General features: G+C 44.7%; 1 protein-coding gene across 4 annotated transcripts in view; it reads right to left on the bottom strand.

Moving 5' to 3' along the window:
* Positions 1 to 18776, bottom strand: part of fam234b (family with sequence similarity 234 member B) — a 33632-nt gene that overhangs the window by 12304 nt on the left and 2552 nt on the right. For 2 of the 4 annotated variants that reach the window (XM_062990922.1, XM_062990919.1), the window contains exons 2-12: positions 17086 to 17505; positions 16835 to 16957; positions 13997 to 14146; positions 13524 to 13639; positions 11170 to 11320; positions 10696 to 10837; positions 9849 to 10043; positions 8488 to 8566; positions 7339 to 7500; positions 7053 to 7167; positions 6506 to 6717 (exon numbers count right to left, since the gene is read on the bottom strand). In XM_062990922.1, the coding sequence (XP_062846992.1) occupies positions 6506 to 6717; positions 7053 to 7167; positions 7339 to 7500; positions 8488 to 8566; positions 9849 to 10043; positions 10696 to 10837; positions 11170 to 11320; positions 13524 to 13639; positions 13997 to 14146; positions 16835 to 16957; positions 17086 to 17505 (1865 nt within the window). The remainder of the gene's footprint in view (positions 1 to 6505; positions 6718 to 7052; positions 7168 to 7338; positions 7501 to 8487; positions 8567 to 9848; positions 10044 to 10695; positions 10838 to 11169; positions 11321 to 13523; positions 13640 to 13996; positions 14147 to 16834; positions 16958 to 17085; positions 17506 to 18776) is intronic. The other 2 variants (XM_062990923.1, XM_062990920.1) reach the window with 1 other exon arrangement.

Here is an 18776-nt window from a genome sequence, read left to right as displayed (position 1 = left end):
TGTCTGTCTGTCCTTCTATCTATCTATCCATCTTTCTATCTGTCTATCTATCTGTCTGTCTGTCTGTCTATCTGTCTATCTATCTATCTATCTATCTATCTATCTATCTATCTGTCTGTCTGTCTGTCTGTCTATCCTTCTATCTTTCTATCCATCTGTCTGTCTATCTGTCTGTCTATCTATCTATCTATCTATCTATCTATCTATCTATCTATCTATCTATCTATCTATCTACTACCTATCTGTCTGTCTGTCTGTCTGTCTGTCTGTCTGTCTATCTATCTATCTATCTCTCTATCTATCTATCTGTCTGTCTGTCTATCTATCTGTCTGTCTATCTATCCATCTTTCTATCTATCTATCTGTCTGTCTGTCTGTCTGTCTGTCTATCTATCTGTCTGTCTATCTATCTATCCATCTGTCTATCTATCTATCTGTCTGTCTGTCTGTCTATCTATCTATCTATAGATAAAGTATCTATCTATCTATCTATCTATCTATCTATCTATCTATCTATCTATCTATCTATCTATCTATCTGTCCATCTGTCTATCTGTGTCTGTCTATCTATCTATCTATCTATCTATCTATCTATCTATCTATCTATCTATCTATCTATCTGTCCATCTGTCTATCTGTGTCTATCTATCTATCTATCTATCTATCTATCTATCTATCTATCTATCTATCTATCTGTCTGTCTGTCTGTCTGTCTGTCTGTCTATCTATCTATCTATCCATCTGTCTGTCTATCTATCTATCTGTCTGTCTGTCTGTCTATCCTTCTATCTATCTATCTATCCATCTGTCTGTCTATCTATCTGTCTGTCTGTCTGTCTATCTATCTATCTATCTATCTATCTATCTATCTATCTATCTATCTACTACCTATCTGTCTGTCTGTCTGTCTGCCTGTCTATCTATCTATCTATCTATCTATCTATCTATCTATCCATCTTTCTGTCTATCTGTCTGTCTGTCTGTCCGTCCGTCCGTCCGTCCGTCCGTCTATCTGTCTGTCTATCTATCCATCTGTCTATCTATCTATCTGACTGTCTGTCTATCTATAGATAAAGTATCTATCTATCTATCTCGCTATCTATCTATCCATCTTTCTATCTATCTATCTATCTATCTGTCTGTCTGTCTGTCTGTCTGTCTGTCTGTCTGTCTATCTGTCTGTCTATCTATCCATCTTTCTATCTATCTATCTGTCTGTCTGTCTGTCTGTCTATCTATCTGTCTGTCTATCTATCTATCCATCTGTCTATCTATCTATCTGTCTGTCTGTCTGTCTATCTATCTATAGATAAAGTATCTATCTATCTATCTATCTATCTATCTATCTATCTATCTATCTATCTATCTATCTATCTGTCCATCTGTCTATCTGTGTCTATCTATCTATCTATCTATCTATCTATCTATCTATCTATCTATCTATCTGTCCATCTGTCTATCTGTGTCTGTCTATCTATCTATCTATCTATCTATCTATCTGTCTGTCTGTCTGTCTGTCTATCTATCTATCTATCTATCTATCCATCTGTCTGTCTATCTATCTATCTGTCTGTCTGTTTGTCTATCCTTCTATCTATCTATCTATCTATCCATCTGTCTGTCTATCTATCTGTCTGTCTGTCTATCTATCTATCTATCTATCTATCTATCTACTACCTATCTGTCTGTCTGTCTGTCTGCCTGTCTATCTATCTATCTATCTATCTATCTATCTATCTATCTATCTATCTATCCATCTTTCTGTCTGTCCGTCCGTCCGTCCGTCCGTCCGTCCGTCTATCTGTCTATCTATCTATCCATCTGTCTATCTGACTGTCTGTCTATCTATAGATAAAGTATCTATCTATCTATCTATTTATCTATCTGTCCATCTGTCTATCTGTGTCTGTCTATCTATCTATCTATCTATCTATCTGTCTATCTGTGTCTGTCTATCTATCTATCTATCTATCTATCTATCTGTCCATCTGTCTATCTGTGTCTGTCTATCTATCTGTCTGTCTGTCCGTCCGTCCGTCCGTCCGTCCATCCATCTATCTATCTATCTGTCCATCTGTCTATCTGTGTCTATCTATCTATCTATCTATCTATCTATCTATCTATCTATCTATCTATCTGTGTCCATCTGTCTATCTGTGTCTGTCTATCTATCTATCTATCTATCTATCTATCTATCTATCTATCTATCTATCTATCTATCTATCTATCTACAGTGTATAGTGAGTACACCCCTCACATTTCTGCAAATATTTCATTATATCTTTTCATGGGACAACACTATAGAAATAAAACTTGGATATAACTTAGAGTAGTCAGTGTACAACTTGTATCCACGATATTCCTGAACTTTGACCTTTCCCGTGATTCGTAGCGGAAGCCGGTTTTTGACTTCCGGTTACAGTGTTTACGTTCTGAACGACAGAAGTAGTGGTCATTCGTAACTGGTTTTTTTTAACAAACATGGCCAAAAACGCTCGGTGGTTGAATAGTAAGTGTAGAGCGACTGTCTATGTATGCATTTTGTTAGACGAGTGCACTGTGTACCCTTATTCCCTCCTCTCGGTGTGTTGTTGGAGCGCACCCTGCTCACTCGCATGTTCCGTGTCTCTGCAAGCTGATACTCCGAACAATAAAGCAGTTTTGTTTTAGTTAAAACTGAGTCCTTTCTTAATTCCTAGCACTTGACAGTAAGGACATTTTAAGAAGCTGTGATGACCGTGTTCTGACAGTGCTCCACCCTTCCACGCTTACAGAGTGGGTAGATGACATGAGGTTAGCTATATTGATGTACGTAAGTGAACCATTTCGTCTTTTCCGAAGCTGTAGACGGTGAGGAGCTACAGAACTATAAAAGCACAGAGGCTTACATGCGTAGGAATTGCTGAAGGTAAACATCAGGCGTGGGTAATGCTGAGGGAAAGTGGAGTAGTGGAGACGGTGGGTTACTCGTGCATTGCAGGGTTAGGGAAGTTGTGGAAGGTAGGGATCAACCGAGGAACATTCTAACTGCTGTGAAACACTGGAAATAATAAACAATGTATCACGACTGATTTGTTGATTGTTTTTACTTCTACAACAGTGTATACTTATATTGGTTCATGAGTGGATGTAAAGCAGGAAAGGGGAGCTGAAGGGACAGAATAAAACGCGTTGTTTAATTTACTAAAACAATGAACTGGGAACAACAAACAGGGTATTTACACCTGTTCAGTATTCACTTGCACAAGCCGTGTCTGTCTGGGTGTCCGGATTTAAATGTTATTTGTCCAATTTCTGCAACGCTCTCTAAAATTTTGGACTATACAAAGTGAAACTGCATTATACGATATTATAAATGTTTTATTATTATTTAATTAATAAATATTATATTATTGATATAATTAATATGATTATTATTATATTATTATGGACTGTAACGCGTAAGGCGCAGCGCACCGACAATGTTTACAAATCCGCTGCTGTTAAAAGCTCGTACTTTCCAATAACAGCTTCAATTTCTTTGAGTTGTTGTGGCACCCGAGAGCGGCACACGTCGAGCCCGAGCTCATATTTAAACCATGCAGTCCTTACCAAAAGTAGTTTAATAATGTTGTAGTTAGTACTACAGCAAATCTAACGCGACCGGAAACGAAAAACCGGCAAACGGAAATAGGGAGGTGTCATGGCAGCCCCCATTGTGTTGCCAGGAAAATCGTGGATAGCAGTGAAGATTTACTGTCTTCTGAAAATAACTCAACACACAGCCATTAATGTCTAAATGGCTGGCAACATAAGTGAGTACACCCCACAGTGAACATGTGCAAATTGTGCCCAAAGTGTCAATATTTTGTGTGACCACCATTATTATCCAGCACTGCCTTAACCCTCCTGGGCATGGAATTCACCAGAGCTGCACAGGTTGCTACTGGAATCCTCTTCCACTCCTCCATGATGACATCACGGCGCTGGTGGATGTTAGACACCTTGAACTCCTCCACCTTCCACTTGAGGATGCGCCACAGGTGCTCAATTGGGTTTAGTCCATCACCTTTACCTTCAGCTTCCTCAGCAAGGCAGTTGTCATCTTGGAGGTTGTGTTTGGGGTCGTTATCCTGTTGGAAAACTGCCATGAGGCCCAGTTTTCGAAGGGAGGGGATCATGCTCTGTTTCAGAATGTCACAGTACATGTTGGAATTCATGTTTCCCTCAATGAACTGCAGCTCCCCAGTGCCAGCAACACTCATGCAGCCCAAGACCATGATGCTACCACCACCATGCTTGACTGTAGGCAAGATACAGTTGTCTTGGTACTTCTCACCAGGGCGCCGCCACACATGCTGGACACCATCTGAGCCAAACAAGTTTATCTTGGTCTCGTCAGACCACAGGGCATTCCAGTAATCCATGTTCTTGGACTGCTTGTCTTCAGCAAACTGTTTGCGGGCTTTCTTGTGTGTCAGCTTCCTTCTGGGATGACGACCATGCAGACCGAGTTGATGCAGTGTGCGGCGTATGGTCTGAGCACTGACAGGCTGACCTCCCACGTCTTCAACCTCTGCAGCAATGCTGGCAGCACTCATGTGTCTATTTTTTAAAGCCAACCTCTGGATATGACGCCGAACACGTGGACTCAACTTCTTTGGTCGACCCTGGCGAAGCCTGTTCCGAGTGGAACCTGTCCTGGAAAACCGCTGTATGACCTTGGCCACCATGCTGTAGCTCAGTTTCAGGGTGTTAGCAATCTTCTTATAGCCCAGGCCATCTTTGTGGAGAGCAACAATTCTATTTCTCACATCCTCAGAGAGTTCTTTGCCATGAGGTGCCATGTTGAATATCCAGTGGCCAGTATGAGAGAATTGTACCCAAAACACCAAATTTAACAGCCCTGCTCCCCATTTACACCTGGGACCTTGACACATGACACCAGGGAGGGACAACGACACATTTGGGCACAATTTGGACATGTTCACTGTGGGGTGTACTCACTTATGTTGCCAGCTATTTAGACATTAATGGCTGTGTGTTGAGTTATTTTCAGAAGACAGTAAATCTACACTGCTATACAAGCTGTACACTGACTACTCTAAGTTATATCCAAGTTTCATGACTATAGTGTTGATCCATGAAAAGATATAATGAAATATTTGCAGAAATGTGAGGGGTGTACTCACTTTTGTGATACACTGTATCTATCTATCTATCTATCTATCTATCTATCTATCTATCTATCTATCTATCTATCTATCTGTCCATCTGACTGTCTGTCTATCTATAGATAAAGTATCTATCTATCTATCTATTTATCTATCTGTCCATCTGTCTATCTGTGTCTGTCTATCTATCTATCTATCTATCTATCTATCTATCTGTCTATCTGTGTCTGTCTATCTATCTATCTATCTATCTATCTATCTATCTATCTATCTATCTATCTGTCCATCTGTCTATCTGTGTCTATCTATCTATCTATCTATCTATCTATCTATCTATCTATCTATCTATCTGTCTATCTGTCTGTCTATCTATATGTCTGTCTGTCTGTCTGTCTATCTATCTATCTATCTATCTATCTATATGTCTGTCTGTCTATCTATGTCTGTCTATCTATTTATCTATGTCTGTCTGTCTGTCTATCTATCTACCTATCTGTCTGTCCATTGTCTAGTACTTTTGCTACCACTAGATGGCAGAACAAGGTACCAGGCATAACAAAGCCAAAGGAAACGTTTGGGCAGTTGTAGCTTAGCAGTTAAGATACTGGACTATTAAGGTCACTGGTTCAAGCCCCACCACTGCCAAGTTGCCACTTTTGGGCCCTTGAGCAAGGCCCTTAACCTTCAATTGCTTAGATAATATACTGTTACAGTACTGTTAGTCACTTTGGAAAAAAGCGTCTGCTAAACGCTGAAAATGTAAATGCGACGTCCCCGTATGTGACCGCAGGGTCTTGAGCGGTGAGTTAGCAGAGTGCTAACAAGCTAAGAAAGGTGCTGAGGAGATGCAGCTTTCCAACAGGTGGGAACTCGAGAGTTCAAATCTCAGCAGGGCTGCCGACCTCACCAGGCGTCCATACAAACACAACTTGCTGTGTTTGAGGGAGGGAAGGTCGATACGCGATCTTTGGTCCAGGCACCTGTGCGAGGTTGGGGCGGTTGGTCACACAACTTGGCTCTGTGTGGAAACCCAGTACTAACAGGTGATAAGAAGTGGCGGCATGTTGAATTGTGATCTGACTCTGCTTGATCAGATTGGGTTGAGTAAGCAGCAGCGCATTCACAATCTTGGAACTGAAAACGACCAAATTAGGAGATAAAAGGGGGGGGGGGGGGGGGGGCACAAACGTAAAGGACGTTCACATGTTCTAATCATGTAATTCAGCTCCTGGACTGACTGTGACCTGCCTGGACTCCATTAGAGATGGTGTGGGTGGACCTGTGATCATGTGACTGATGAGGTGTGATGGTGAATACGAGTGGCGCGAGCGTGAAGCTCTGGAGGATCTGACCTGGCGTCTGAAGGTCAGGCTCCTGAAGAACCTGCTGATCTGGAAGGAGCTCTGCGACGGTTTCTCCTCGCTCAGGTGGACGCTGTTGGCCGACGTCAGCGACGCCCTGACGCTCACGCTCTTGGCCAGCTGGGCCTCGGGGCCGACGCCCGAAACGGGCCGGGACAGGACCGCCACGTAGGAGGCGTCCTTCTGCTCCTCCTCGTAGCTCACTGAGGGACAGGAAGTTACACAGTGAAGGCGGGAGACCATCCTCTCATTAGAACGCATCAAAGCAAAGATCAAAGGCAAGATCAAAGGAAAGATCAAAGGGAACTTTACATTTAAAGTAATGAGGTGATTATAAGGTCAAAAGTATGTGATCACCCCAGACCTTAAACCACACTGAACACCTCTGGGATGAATTGGAATTTCAACTGGGATCAATTGCTTTCACTCTAGAGGAGCGAAGACTGTTCTCGTCTCAACGGCCTCTCGGTCAGGCGTCCACATACTTTAGACCGTCTCTGACTACACAGAATAATCCGGTGGTGGTGACGTCTGGTACCTGTGGCCGTGAGCGCCGTGTCAGTAGTGCTGGTGAGCTCCTGGAGGATTGTGGGATACGACGGGTGGAGGAGGAAGAGCCGGCGGAGGACTGGCTCGGACGGGCTCACCTGCAGCTAACACACACACACACACACACACACACACACACATTCGGATCTGCCCTACAGTCACATGAACTGAAATTCTCTCACGGCTGGAGGAACACACTACACTCTCTGTAGTCCTCCATTACCTCCATCAGACAGTGGTGGATTCCTACAGAGTCTCCTGTTCTACTCCGTTACCTTGGTGATGTTCTTCACCGCAGACAGAGGATCTCCTGCCCAGAACAGGAACACGGACTGTCCAGACGAGGTCAGAATGGTGGAACCTTCCAGAACCAGGAGGGGGCAGATAAACTCCGCCTCCCACAGGCTCCGCCCTGAGGCCCCGTCTATGATCTGCACCTGATGGAGAGGAAGTGGACTGTGAGTGGACGGGTGTGTTAACAGCTGGAGGTGTGAATTACAGGTGTGCAAATAAAATCAATACAGAGGTTTTAGTAACAAATCCCATAACAGCCCAGTAGAGCCCAGTACAACCTAGTTCAGTCCAGTGCAGCCCAGTACAGCCTATAACAGCCCAGTACAACCTAGTTCAGTCCAGTACAGCCTGGTACAGCCCAGTACAACCCAGTACAACCTAGTTCAGTCCAGTACAGCCTAAACCAGCCCAGTACAACCCGGTACAGCCCAGTACAGCCTATAACAGCCGGTACAGCCTATAACAGCCCAGTACAACCTAGTTCAGTCCAGTACAGCCTAAACCAGCCCAGTACAACCCAGTACAGCCTATAACAGCCCAGTACAACCCAGTACAGCCTATAACAGCCCAGTACAGCCTAGTTCAGTCCAGTACAGCCTAAACCAGCCCAGTACAACCCAGTACAGCCTATAACAGCTGGTACAGCCTATAACAGCCCAGTACAACCTAGTTCAGTCCAGTACAGCCTAAACCAGCCCAGTACAACCCAGTACAGCCTATAACAGCCCAGTACAACCCAGTACAGCCTATAACAGCCCAGTACAGCCTATAACAGCCCAGTACAACCTAGTTCAGTCCAGTACAGCCTAAACCAGCCCAGTACAACCCAGTACAGCCTATAACAGCTGGTACAGCCTATAACAGCCCAGTACAGCTTAAAACATTCCAGTACAGCTTCAAACAGCCCAGAAAAGCCTAATACAAACCAGTACAGCCTGTAACAGCCGCTACAACCTATAACAGCCCAGTAGAGCCCAGTACAGCTTAAAATAGCCCAGTACAGCCTTAAACAGTCCAGTACAGCCCAGTACTGCCTAATGCAGCCCAGTAAAGCCTAATACAAACCCAGTACAGCCCAGGATAATAATCAACATGTGTTGTGTGTGTGTGTGTGTGTGTGTGTGTTTTACCTTTCTGACTCCATTAGCTGATTGTTGGATGAGCAGATCAGCAACTCCATCATCGTTAAAATGACCCAGAGCAGGACGACTACACACACACACACACACACACACACACACACACACAGTAGAGTCAGTAATGATTAAAGTCAGTTTTACACTGTGTGTGTTATCAGATCGTTACTACCTGTCACACTTTGTGAAATAATGAAAAATACCCTGTCCTATTATTTATGACACACTGTGTGTTATCATGTGTCTGATTATACCATCAGATTCTTTAATGTCAGACCTGTTATTACACCATCACGTCACCTCATCAATCACTAAACCACATCAGCATCATGGTGGCAATGTTACAGTTTCATGAGATAAATTCACAGTGTTCCATCAGTGTTTCACATCGTCCTCCTCCGTCCTCCTGTTAGTGGATTTTACACGAGTCTAGAGATTGAACATTGCTTTTTTGCACTGTACTGACACGACTGGTGGAGAAATACAGAGAGCGTATATACACCGATCAGTCATAACATTATAACCACCTCCTTGTTTCTACACTCACTGTCCATTTGATCAGCTCCACTTACCATATAGAAGCACTTTGTAGTTCTACAATTACTGACTGTAGTCCATCTGTTTCTCTACATGCTTTGTTAGCCCCCTTTCATGCTGTTCTTCAATGGTCAGGACCCCCACAGAGTAGGTATTATTTAGGTGGTGGATCATTCTCAGCACTGCAGTGACACTGACATGGTGGTGGTGTGTTAGTGTGTGTTGTGCTGGTATGAGTGGATCAGACACAGCAGCGCTGCTGGAGTTCTCAGTGTCACTGCTGGACTGAGAATAGTCCACCAAGCAAAAATATCCAGCCAACAGCGCCCCGTGGGCAGCGTCCTGTGACCACTGATGAAGGTCTAGAAGATGACCGACTCAAACAGCAGCAATAGATGAGCGATCGTCTCTGACTTTACATCTACAAGGTGGACCGACTAGGTAGGAGTGTCTAATAGAGTGGACAGTGAGTGGACACGGTGTTTAAAAACTCCACTCATACCAGCACAACACACACTAACACACCACCACCATGTCAGTGTCACTGCAGTGCTGAGAATGATCCACCACCTAAATGATACCTGCTCCGTGGTGGTCCTGTGGGGGTCCTGACCATTAAAGAACAGCATGAAAGGGGGGTAACAAAGCATGTAGAGAAACAGATGGACTACAGTCAGTAATTGTAGAACTACAAAGTGCTTCTATATGGTAAGTGGAGCTGATAAAATGGAAGTAAAATGATGCACTTATAATTGCTTTACTCTTTTAATTGCTATAACTGCTTATTTTCGCCGTGTGTGTGTAAACGTGGTACTGACCTGTGTATAGAGGTGGAGCCGAGCGTCCAGACGGTGTGTACGTCTCTCTCTCGGATCACCGAGACACGACTGTTCACACACACCAGCACCCAGTCGCTGCGACTCAGGTTCCGATTCCACTCGTCGTCCAGATTGTTGTGGTTGTTACACACGCCGGCCACCAGGGGCAGAAAATACTCCACCTGATCCAGACCGCTGCACGGGGGCATGAAAGGGGAGCGGGGTTTAGAAAGGGTTCAGACGTACAAACACTGATGAACCAGTGCAAGTGCAAGATGCTTAACCGGGGTAGAACAATGAGGGTGGCCAAAATAACGGAAACAAGGTAACAGATGAAAGACGCTAAAGCATCCGCGCGGAGTCACGGCGGAGAAAGTGGACAGAACAGGGACAGAGCAGAAAAAAGAGGGGGAAAATATCCAGAACAACCCCAGGATGCACTCCCCATCATCCTGGCCTCCCAGGGTGGGTCCATCATGAGGCCTGAAAGCGCCTTGACCTTGACCAGGTTCTGATATAAAGATAACGAGTGGCAGCATCTATAGCCGGTGGAAAACCTGACCGGAGCGAGAAAACCGCCCACCTGGAGCGAGTGAACGCTCAGTGAGTAACAGACAGATGAATCATCTGCGCCTCTGTGCTCCCTCTGCTGGCCATAACTGGAATGGCAGATAAGGCAAAATTCTGCACCACTGTGAGGTTCACTATAACCACACAAGCTTTATAAGTAGCAGTGTAGCTCGGCGGTTAGGGTACAGGACCTAGTATGAGAAGGGTGCTGGTTCAAGTCCCACAGTGTGTGTATTCGGTCACAATTTGAAGTCGCTTTAAAGTTGTGTGTGTGTACCTGGAGATGTGGATGAGTACAGATGAGTTGCTTTTCCTCTGTTTTTCCCAGACTGGGTCCAGTATGCCGATACTGGGAGGCAGAGACGATTTTCCAGTTGCCTTTCTGTAAATGTCTCTCAGAGACACGGCCTCCACCGTACCTGCACACACACACACACACACACACACAGTGCTAACAGATCTACAGATTCTGAAGCAACGTCAGGCAACTAACAGACGACTGGCTATGAGCTTGCTGGAGTCGCCATAGCTTTGCAGTTATAACAGCCTCCACTCATCTGGAAAGCCTTTCTACCAGATTTCCGAGTGTCTGTTTGTGCCTATTTAGTCAAAGGAGAATTTGTCAGAGGTTCGCACTGGAGTTCCTCCTTACGGAGCTCGTCAAATCATGCCGTTACGGTCATGAAGAGGGCCTTCCCCAAACTAGTAACGAGCGTAGCTTTGTTGTAGCAAGGTAGTTCCGTGCTCTTACCCAAACCGAACAGGATGTAGTGCGCCCCTGCTGCCGTCTCATGCAGTGATGGACCGATCAGCTTCCCCTGCGCTGTGAGGTTAAAGTTCACTGGCTGACCAATCGGAGAGCCTGTTGATCCCGAGTGCAGGACCAAAGACAGATCTGATTCCTGGAAATACAGAAAACAACAACTGTGTTTATACACAAGATTGTATTGTGTGTGTGATTGTGTGAAAGAGTGTGTGTATGTGTGAGTTTGTAAGAGTGTGTATGTGTGTGTGTGTGTGTGTATGTGTGAGTTTGTAGGTGTGTGTGTGAGTGAGAGTGTGAGTGTATGGGTGTGTGTGCATGTATGTGTGTGTGTGAGTGTGTGTGAGTGTACGGGTGTGTGTGCATGTGTGCATGTGTACGTGAGAGTGTGTGTGTATATGTGTATGTGTGTGTGTGTGTGTGTGAGTGAGTGAGTGTATGGGTGTGTGTATGTGTGCATGTATGTATGTGTGTGTGAGAGTGTGTGTGTGTGTGTGAGTGAGTGTGCATGTATGTGTGTGTGTGTATGTGTGTGTGAGTGTATGGGTGTGTGTGCATGTACTGTATGTGTGTATGTGAGAGTGTGTGTGTATATGTGTATGTGTGTGCGCGTGTATGTGAGAGTGTGTGTGTGTGTGTGAGTGAGTGAGTGAGTGTATGGGTGTGTGTATGTGTGCATGTATGTATGTGTGTGTGAGAGTGTGTGTGTGAGTGAGTGTGCATGTATGTGTGTGTGTGTATGTGTGTGTGAGTGTATGGGTGTGTGTGCATGTACTGTATGTGTGTATGTGAGAGTGTGAGTGTGTGTATATATACAGTGGGGGAAATAAGTATTTGATCCCCTGCTGATTTTGTAAGTTTACCCCCTTACAAAGACTTGAACAGTCTATAATTTTTATGGAAGGTTTATTTTAACAGAGAGAGACAGAATATCAACAAAAAATCCAGAAAAAAAACATTAAATAAAAGTTATAAATTAATTTGTATTTAATTAAGGGAAATAAGTATTTGATCCCCTACCAACCAGCAATAATTCTGACCCCCACAGACCGGTTATGTGCCCATGATGCACACAAATTAGTCCTGTCCCTGTATAAAAGACTCCTGTCACAGAATCAGTTTCTTCTGTTCAAATCTCTCGACCACCATGGGCAAGACCAAAGAGCTATCAAAGGACGTCAGGGACAAGATTGTAGACCTGCACAAGGCTGGAATGGGCTACAAGACCATCAGCAAGAAGCTTGGTGAGAAAGAGACCACTGTTGGTGCGATCATTCGAAAATGGAAGAAATACAAGATCACAGTCACTCACCCTCACTCTGGAGCTCCATGCAAGATCTCACCTGGTGGGGTAAGAATGATTCTGAGAAAGGTGAGGTCAGTCCAGCATTACACGGGAGGAGCTTGTCAATGATCTCAAGGGAGCTGGGAGCACAGTCACCAAGAAAACCATTAGTAACACACTTCGCCGTAATGGATTGAGATCCTGCAGTGCCCGCAAAGTCCCTTTGCTCAAGAAGGCTCATGTACAGGCCCGTCTGAAGTTTGCCAATGAACACCTTAATGATTCAGAGAAAGCTTGGGAGAATGTGATATGGTCAGATGAGACCAAAATTGAGCTCTTTGGCATCGACTCCACTCGCCGTGTTTGGAGGCAGAGAAATGCCCGGTGGGGATGGTGTTCTTGGGGTCATATCCAGCATTTCTCTGCTCCCAGCTCCCTTGAGATCATTGACAAGCTCCTCCCGTGTAATTCTGGACTGACCTCACCTTTCTCAGAATCATTCTTACCCCACCAGGTGAGATCTTGCATGGAGCTCCAGAGTGAGGGTGATTGACTGTGATCTTGTATTTCTTCCATTTTCGAATGATCGCACCAACAGTGGTCTCTTTCTCACCAAGCTTCTTGCTGATGGTCTTGTAGCCCATTCCAGCCTTGTGCAGGTCTACAATCTTGTCCCTGACGTCCTTTGATAGCTCTTTGGTCTTGCCCATGGTGGTCGAGAGATTTGAACGGAAGAAACTGATTCTGTGACAGGAGTCTTTTATACAGGGACAGGACTAATTTGTGTGCCTCATGGGCACATAACCGGTCTGTGGGGGTCAGAATTCTTGCTGGTTGGTAGGGGATCAAATACTTATTTCCCTTAATTAAATACAAATTAATTTATAACTTTTATTTAATGTTTTTTTTCTGGATTTTTTGTTGATATTCTGTCTCGCTCTGTTAAAATAAACCTTCCATAAAAATTATAGACTGTTCAAGTCTTTGTAAGGGGGTAAAGTTACAAAATCAGCAGGGGATCAAATACTTATTTCCCCCACTGTGTGTGTGTGTGTACCTGATCTGCAGGTAAGGTTGCGATCAGCAGGTCTGGAACAGAATCCCCCTGTAGATCAGGAACGGCTACAGCGTGCGACTCCACCTCACCTGCTGGCACCTCCCACAACTTCTTACCTGGACCAATCAGAAAGCAGCACCTTTGCTACGGTACGTTCATCGATAAGCAAAACCCCGTTCATTAAAGCACATACACGAGCGCCTTGAGTGTCATCACGGACTCCATGAAGTACCTGGAGATTACAATTATTCTAAAAGGTCACGGTCATGCGTGATGATGAGCTTTTTTGATGAGCACAGATCTAAACTTCTGCTATGACTCGTCTCAGTCAGGTGACCTAAAGCTGTGCTGCCAGCTATAAAAATGGACAACGAGGACGTAGAGAGGTTCTGCACCGAGCGGTGCTCTCAGATTTATTGCTCTGGACCGTCCGGTGTCGGTCACAGCAGAGGTCAGGTGTGTTGATGTCTCACCTGTGGATGCATTGACACTGTACAGGTGTGTGGAGGTGACGAGGAGGCAGGTGCTGAGAGCTGAACACTGTACGTGGGAGAGCGGCTCCTTCAACAGCCGACGCCAGATCACTGAGCCGTTCATTCCGTTCAGAGCCACTACGCTGTACTCTACACAGAGAGAGAGAGAGAGGGAGGGAGAGAGAGAGAGAGAGAGACACACAGAGAGAGAGAGAGAGAGAGAGACACACACAGAATCAAAAACAGACCACAAACATGAGCATCAGCTCCAAGGGCTAGAAAGAGCCAGCTCCCCTTCGTCCACACTGCACAGAACATCTTTATAACACCACTCCAACTCAAACACCTCTACGTTGTTCATGGCTCTATAGAAGCCAAACTCCAGGAGAATCCTGGACTTCACCAAAGCCATGAACAATGGTAGAACATCCTGCCCCGACTTGTTCTCCATTTTGTTCCTCCTGGAGTTATAAATGGCCAGTTTTGCTTGGCCGACTAAAAAATTAAGCAGCTGCCATTTAAAACGATCTTTTTGTCTATAGCCAGTTCCAAAAATAAAAACACATGAGTTAAAAACCTCCCCACTCTTTCTAAATAAAAAACAAAGTGTAGTAAAAAGAGACTTAAGTCTCATACAGTCTAAAAACCAGTGAAAAATGGTTTCTCTGAGCCCACAGAAAGGACAACCATCACTAACCAGAGAGAGAGAGACACAGAGAGAGAGAGAGAGAGAGAGAGAGAGACAGAGAGAGAGAGAGACACAGAGAGAGACACACAGAGAGAGAGAGAGAGAGAGAGAGAGAGAGAGACAGAGAGAGAGAGACACACAGAGAGAGAGAGAGAGAGAGAGAGAGAGAGAGAGAGAGAGAGAGACAGAGAGAGAGAGACACACAGAGAGAGAGAGAGAGAGAGAGAGAGAGAGAGAGAGAGAGAGAGAGAGAGAGAGAGAGAGAGAGACAGAGAGAGAGAGACACACAGAGAGAGAGAGAGAGAGAGAGAGAGAGAGAGAGAGAGAGAGAGAGAGAGAGAGAGAGAGAGAGAGAGAGAGAGAGAGAGAGAGAGAGAGAGAGAGAGAGAGAGAGAGAGAGAGAGAGAGAGAGAGAGAGATATTATGGTATTATTATTAATGATGGTATTACTGGTAGAGGTAATGATGATAATTGGAGTACTGCTGCTGTTGTATATTTTATTATTGTTGTTATTGCTAACATTGATAATAATAGTACTACTGTTGTTATTGTCGTTATTTTTGTTGTTATTTTTAATTCATCCTTTGTTTACCTTGTCAATTCTTTTTTATTAAAGCTTTGGCAAAACAAGTGCCAATATTTGTCATGCCAATAAAGCACCATTGAATTGAAATGAAATTAATTGCATTAAAATTAAGAGAAAGAGAGAGAGAGAGGGAGAATGATAGAGCTCATTTTCAGTATTTAATTATTTATTTTACTGCATTTTCTCCTCATTTTCCTCCCGATTTAACGACTCAGTTTTGTCTTCCGCTGCTGAGAGATACCAGATTGTTTCGAACCGAGGAGTTTAGAATCCTGGCAATAGTGTGCTAGCAGAATATCGTGCTGCGCCACCTGTTTTTAATTTCAAATTCATATTTTGTGCGAGTAAAGCACCACTGAATTGAATTAACAGAGAGACATAGAGACATACACCGATCAGCCATAACATTAAAACCACCTCCTTGTTTCTACACTCACTGTCCATTTTATCAGCTCCACTTACCATATAGAAGCACTTTGTAGTTCTACAATTACTGACTGTAGTCCATCTGTTTCTCTGCATACTTTTTTCAACCTGTTCTTCAATGGTCAGGACCCCCACAGGACCACTACAGAGCAGGTATTATTTAGGTGGTGGATCATTCTCAGCACTGCAGTGACACTGACATGGTGGTGGTGTGTTAGTGTGTGTTGTGCTGGTATGAGTGGATCAGACACAGCAGCGCTCCTGGAGTTTTTAAACACCTCACTGTCACTGCTGGACCGAGAATAGTCCACCAACCAAAAAATTCCAGCCGACAGCGCCCTGTGGGCAGCGTCCTGTGACCACTGATGAAGGTCTAGAAGATGACCGACTCAAACAGCAGCAATAGATGAGCGATCGTCTCTGACTTTACATCTACAAGGTGGACCAACTAAGTAGGAGTGGACAGTGAGTGGACACTGTGTCTGATCCACTCATACCAGCACAACACACACTAACACACCACCACCATGTCAGTGTCACTGCAGTGCTGAGAATGATCCACCACCTAAATAATACCTGCTCTGTGGTGGTCCTGTGGGGGTCCTGACCATTAAATAACAGGGTGAAAGCAGGTTAAAAAGGTATGTAGAGAAACAGTTGGACTACAGTCAGTAATTGTAGAACTACAAAGTGCTTCTATATGGTAAGTGGAGCTGATAAAATGGACAGTGAGTGTAGAAAAAAGGAGGTGGTTTTAATGTTATGGCTGATCGGTGTATATAGAGAGAGAATGATGAGTTAGTTAATAACAGGTGATGATGACCGGCTCTCCTCACATAAACACTCATTATGAGATTCCAGTGAACTACAGACAGGAGCAGGAACAGAACACACACACATACTGACACGGACGACTCTTATGTACCACAGACTGCAGAGTCCGAGGTCGCAGCTCCCCAGCTCACCACTGAGTGGAAGACGGGTGGTGCTATCACATATTATTATATGTTTATTCATTGTATCCTTTTATATCTTGATCTATTTGATTATAGAGATCCACACACAGTTCACTGGACTTCAAGGTTTGGTTTTTGTCCTGACAGTGCAGGATAGATGGTGTGTGTGTGTGTGTGCTACCTTTGCTGTTTCCTCCAGAGCTGATCTGCTGGCTGCTGTTGTTGATTTTCATGACTGCTATTAATAGATCCTCCACACCGTCGCCGTCCACATCCCATAATGCCATGGGAGGAGAGGTGACACCTGGATGAACCACATCAGACATTACACTGCGTCAGATCATATATTAACATTCACTACCATTCAAATTCAGCCACCCACAGACTGGGGTCGGAGCTGATTTCAGGGTTCAGAACGTGACGCGATCTCACCTCCTGCGTTTCCCACTTGCGTCTCCCACGCGGTCAGCGGGTGCACGGCGCCCCGCCGGCACGGCATCAGGAAGGCGAAGAGCAGGACGAACATGGTGGCGCCGATCAGCGGCACCACGAAAGCCGCCGTGCGCACCGCCGCCTTGACCTTCTCTTTCTGCGCCGCGCCGTCGGTCACCAGCCCCGCCCCTTCGTCCGCGCACCCGTCGGCGTCGTCCCGGCTGTCCTTCCCGCCGTGTCTCCACGGGTCCTCCTCCTCGTCCTCCTCGTCGTGTAGCTTGGCCCCGCCGTGCCCCGGCCTCAGGTGCGGGGAGAGTCCGTTCCTCGGGTAGTTCAGCACCAGGTCGTCCTCCTCGCTCTCGTCGTCGCTGTCGGCCTGAGTCAGGGGGTCGTACTCGCCCAGTTCGGACCCCTTTTTACCTGCACACACACGGAGTGAATCGTTCACACAGCCGTGCAGATACTTCAAACGTCCAGGTTTTGTACCCCAGTTTGTGCTTTCTATACTCTATACAGTATCCGTACACACCACTCTTCCATCTGTGTATCATTTCAGCTGTGCATTGTTCCCGGTGCCACTGGCTACCACACACAACCCAAAAGCTAAACAGATCTACCCACATCCCTAAAGTTAGCAAATGCTGCTCCTTTCTTCTCCATCTGACCTTTCCTTTTCACTTCATCAGTCCACAGCATCGCTCAACATGTCTGGACTTCTGTAATGAGGTTGCGGGTAAACTTCACTTCCCATGACTCATTCAGCGTCACACAGATGACGTGGTAATGAAACGCTCGATCGGCTTTCTAACGAGTTCCTGTTTTACTCCACAACAGGGAAAAGTTTGGAGGTTTTTAATTATAAGCACATTCACAAAATAACGGATTCTATTCCTAATGGGGGACACGGTTATGAATTTAATAGCATCTGGAAGAACATAAGCTCAGGTAAGCAGTACTATGGATTTTGGCGGCTGTGCCGTGATTGATTGCGCGCTTTTGTTTTGTAATAAAAACAAAACGTATCAGTTTAAGCTTTTAACTGGTACCTAGGAAAGTAAAGTCCTGGATTTTGTAAAGTTGCTTTGAGACAAGGTCTATTGTAAAAAGGGCCATATAAATAAATTTGACTTGACTAAAGGCACGAAGTAAAACGGCAAAATACAGTCGCTAATCTGTTGTTGTTTTTATCTGAACTGACAGATTATTTGTTTTTTCTTACAATATATGTTGTGTAAATTATATTGACTCGTGACTTGACACCGACTCAGATTTTGTGACTTGTGAACATCTCTGGCACTCGGCTGGAGCGGTGCAGTAAGACCTCATCAAAGTGTGAACATGAGATGAATCTGCGTTTGTGTTGAGTAACCATCAGATCCAGGGTTACAGCTCCACATGTATCTGTGTTTATCTGGATTCTCCTCCCTGTTTCACTTGTAAACTTGTGTTACAGCTCGAGCTTCTGAGAAACACTGAGAATCAGAATCAGCTTCTACTTATAGTTAAAAATGAAGCGTGACGTGGTTTAATGTAGTAAAAGAAGGAGACAGGAGCACTAAACTTCTCTTCATTATTACTGCTCATAAGTTCCTCCACTAATCACATTCCTCACTCGCTGTTTTAGTACAATAAGTCACGTTAAGCTTCGTTCAGCGCCAAACTTCCAGCGCAAAAGCGGTGTAGTCACTTTT

Source organism: Trichomycterus rosablanca, chromosome 2 (assembly GCF_030014385.1).
Source record: "Trichomycterus rosablanca isolate fTriRos1 chromosome 2, fTriRos1.hap1, whole genome shotgun sequence".
NCBI lineage: Eukaryota > Metazoa > Chordata > Actinopteri > Siluriformes > Trichomycteridae > Trichomycterus > Trichomycterus rosablanca.
The sequence above is the reverse complement of the archived record's forward strand: the minus strand, read 5'-3'. Positions and strand labels throughout refer to the sequence as shown.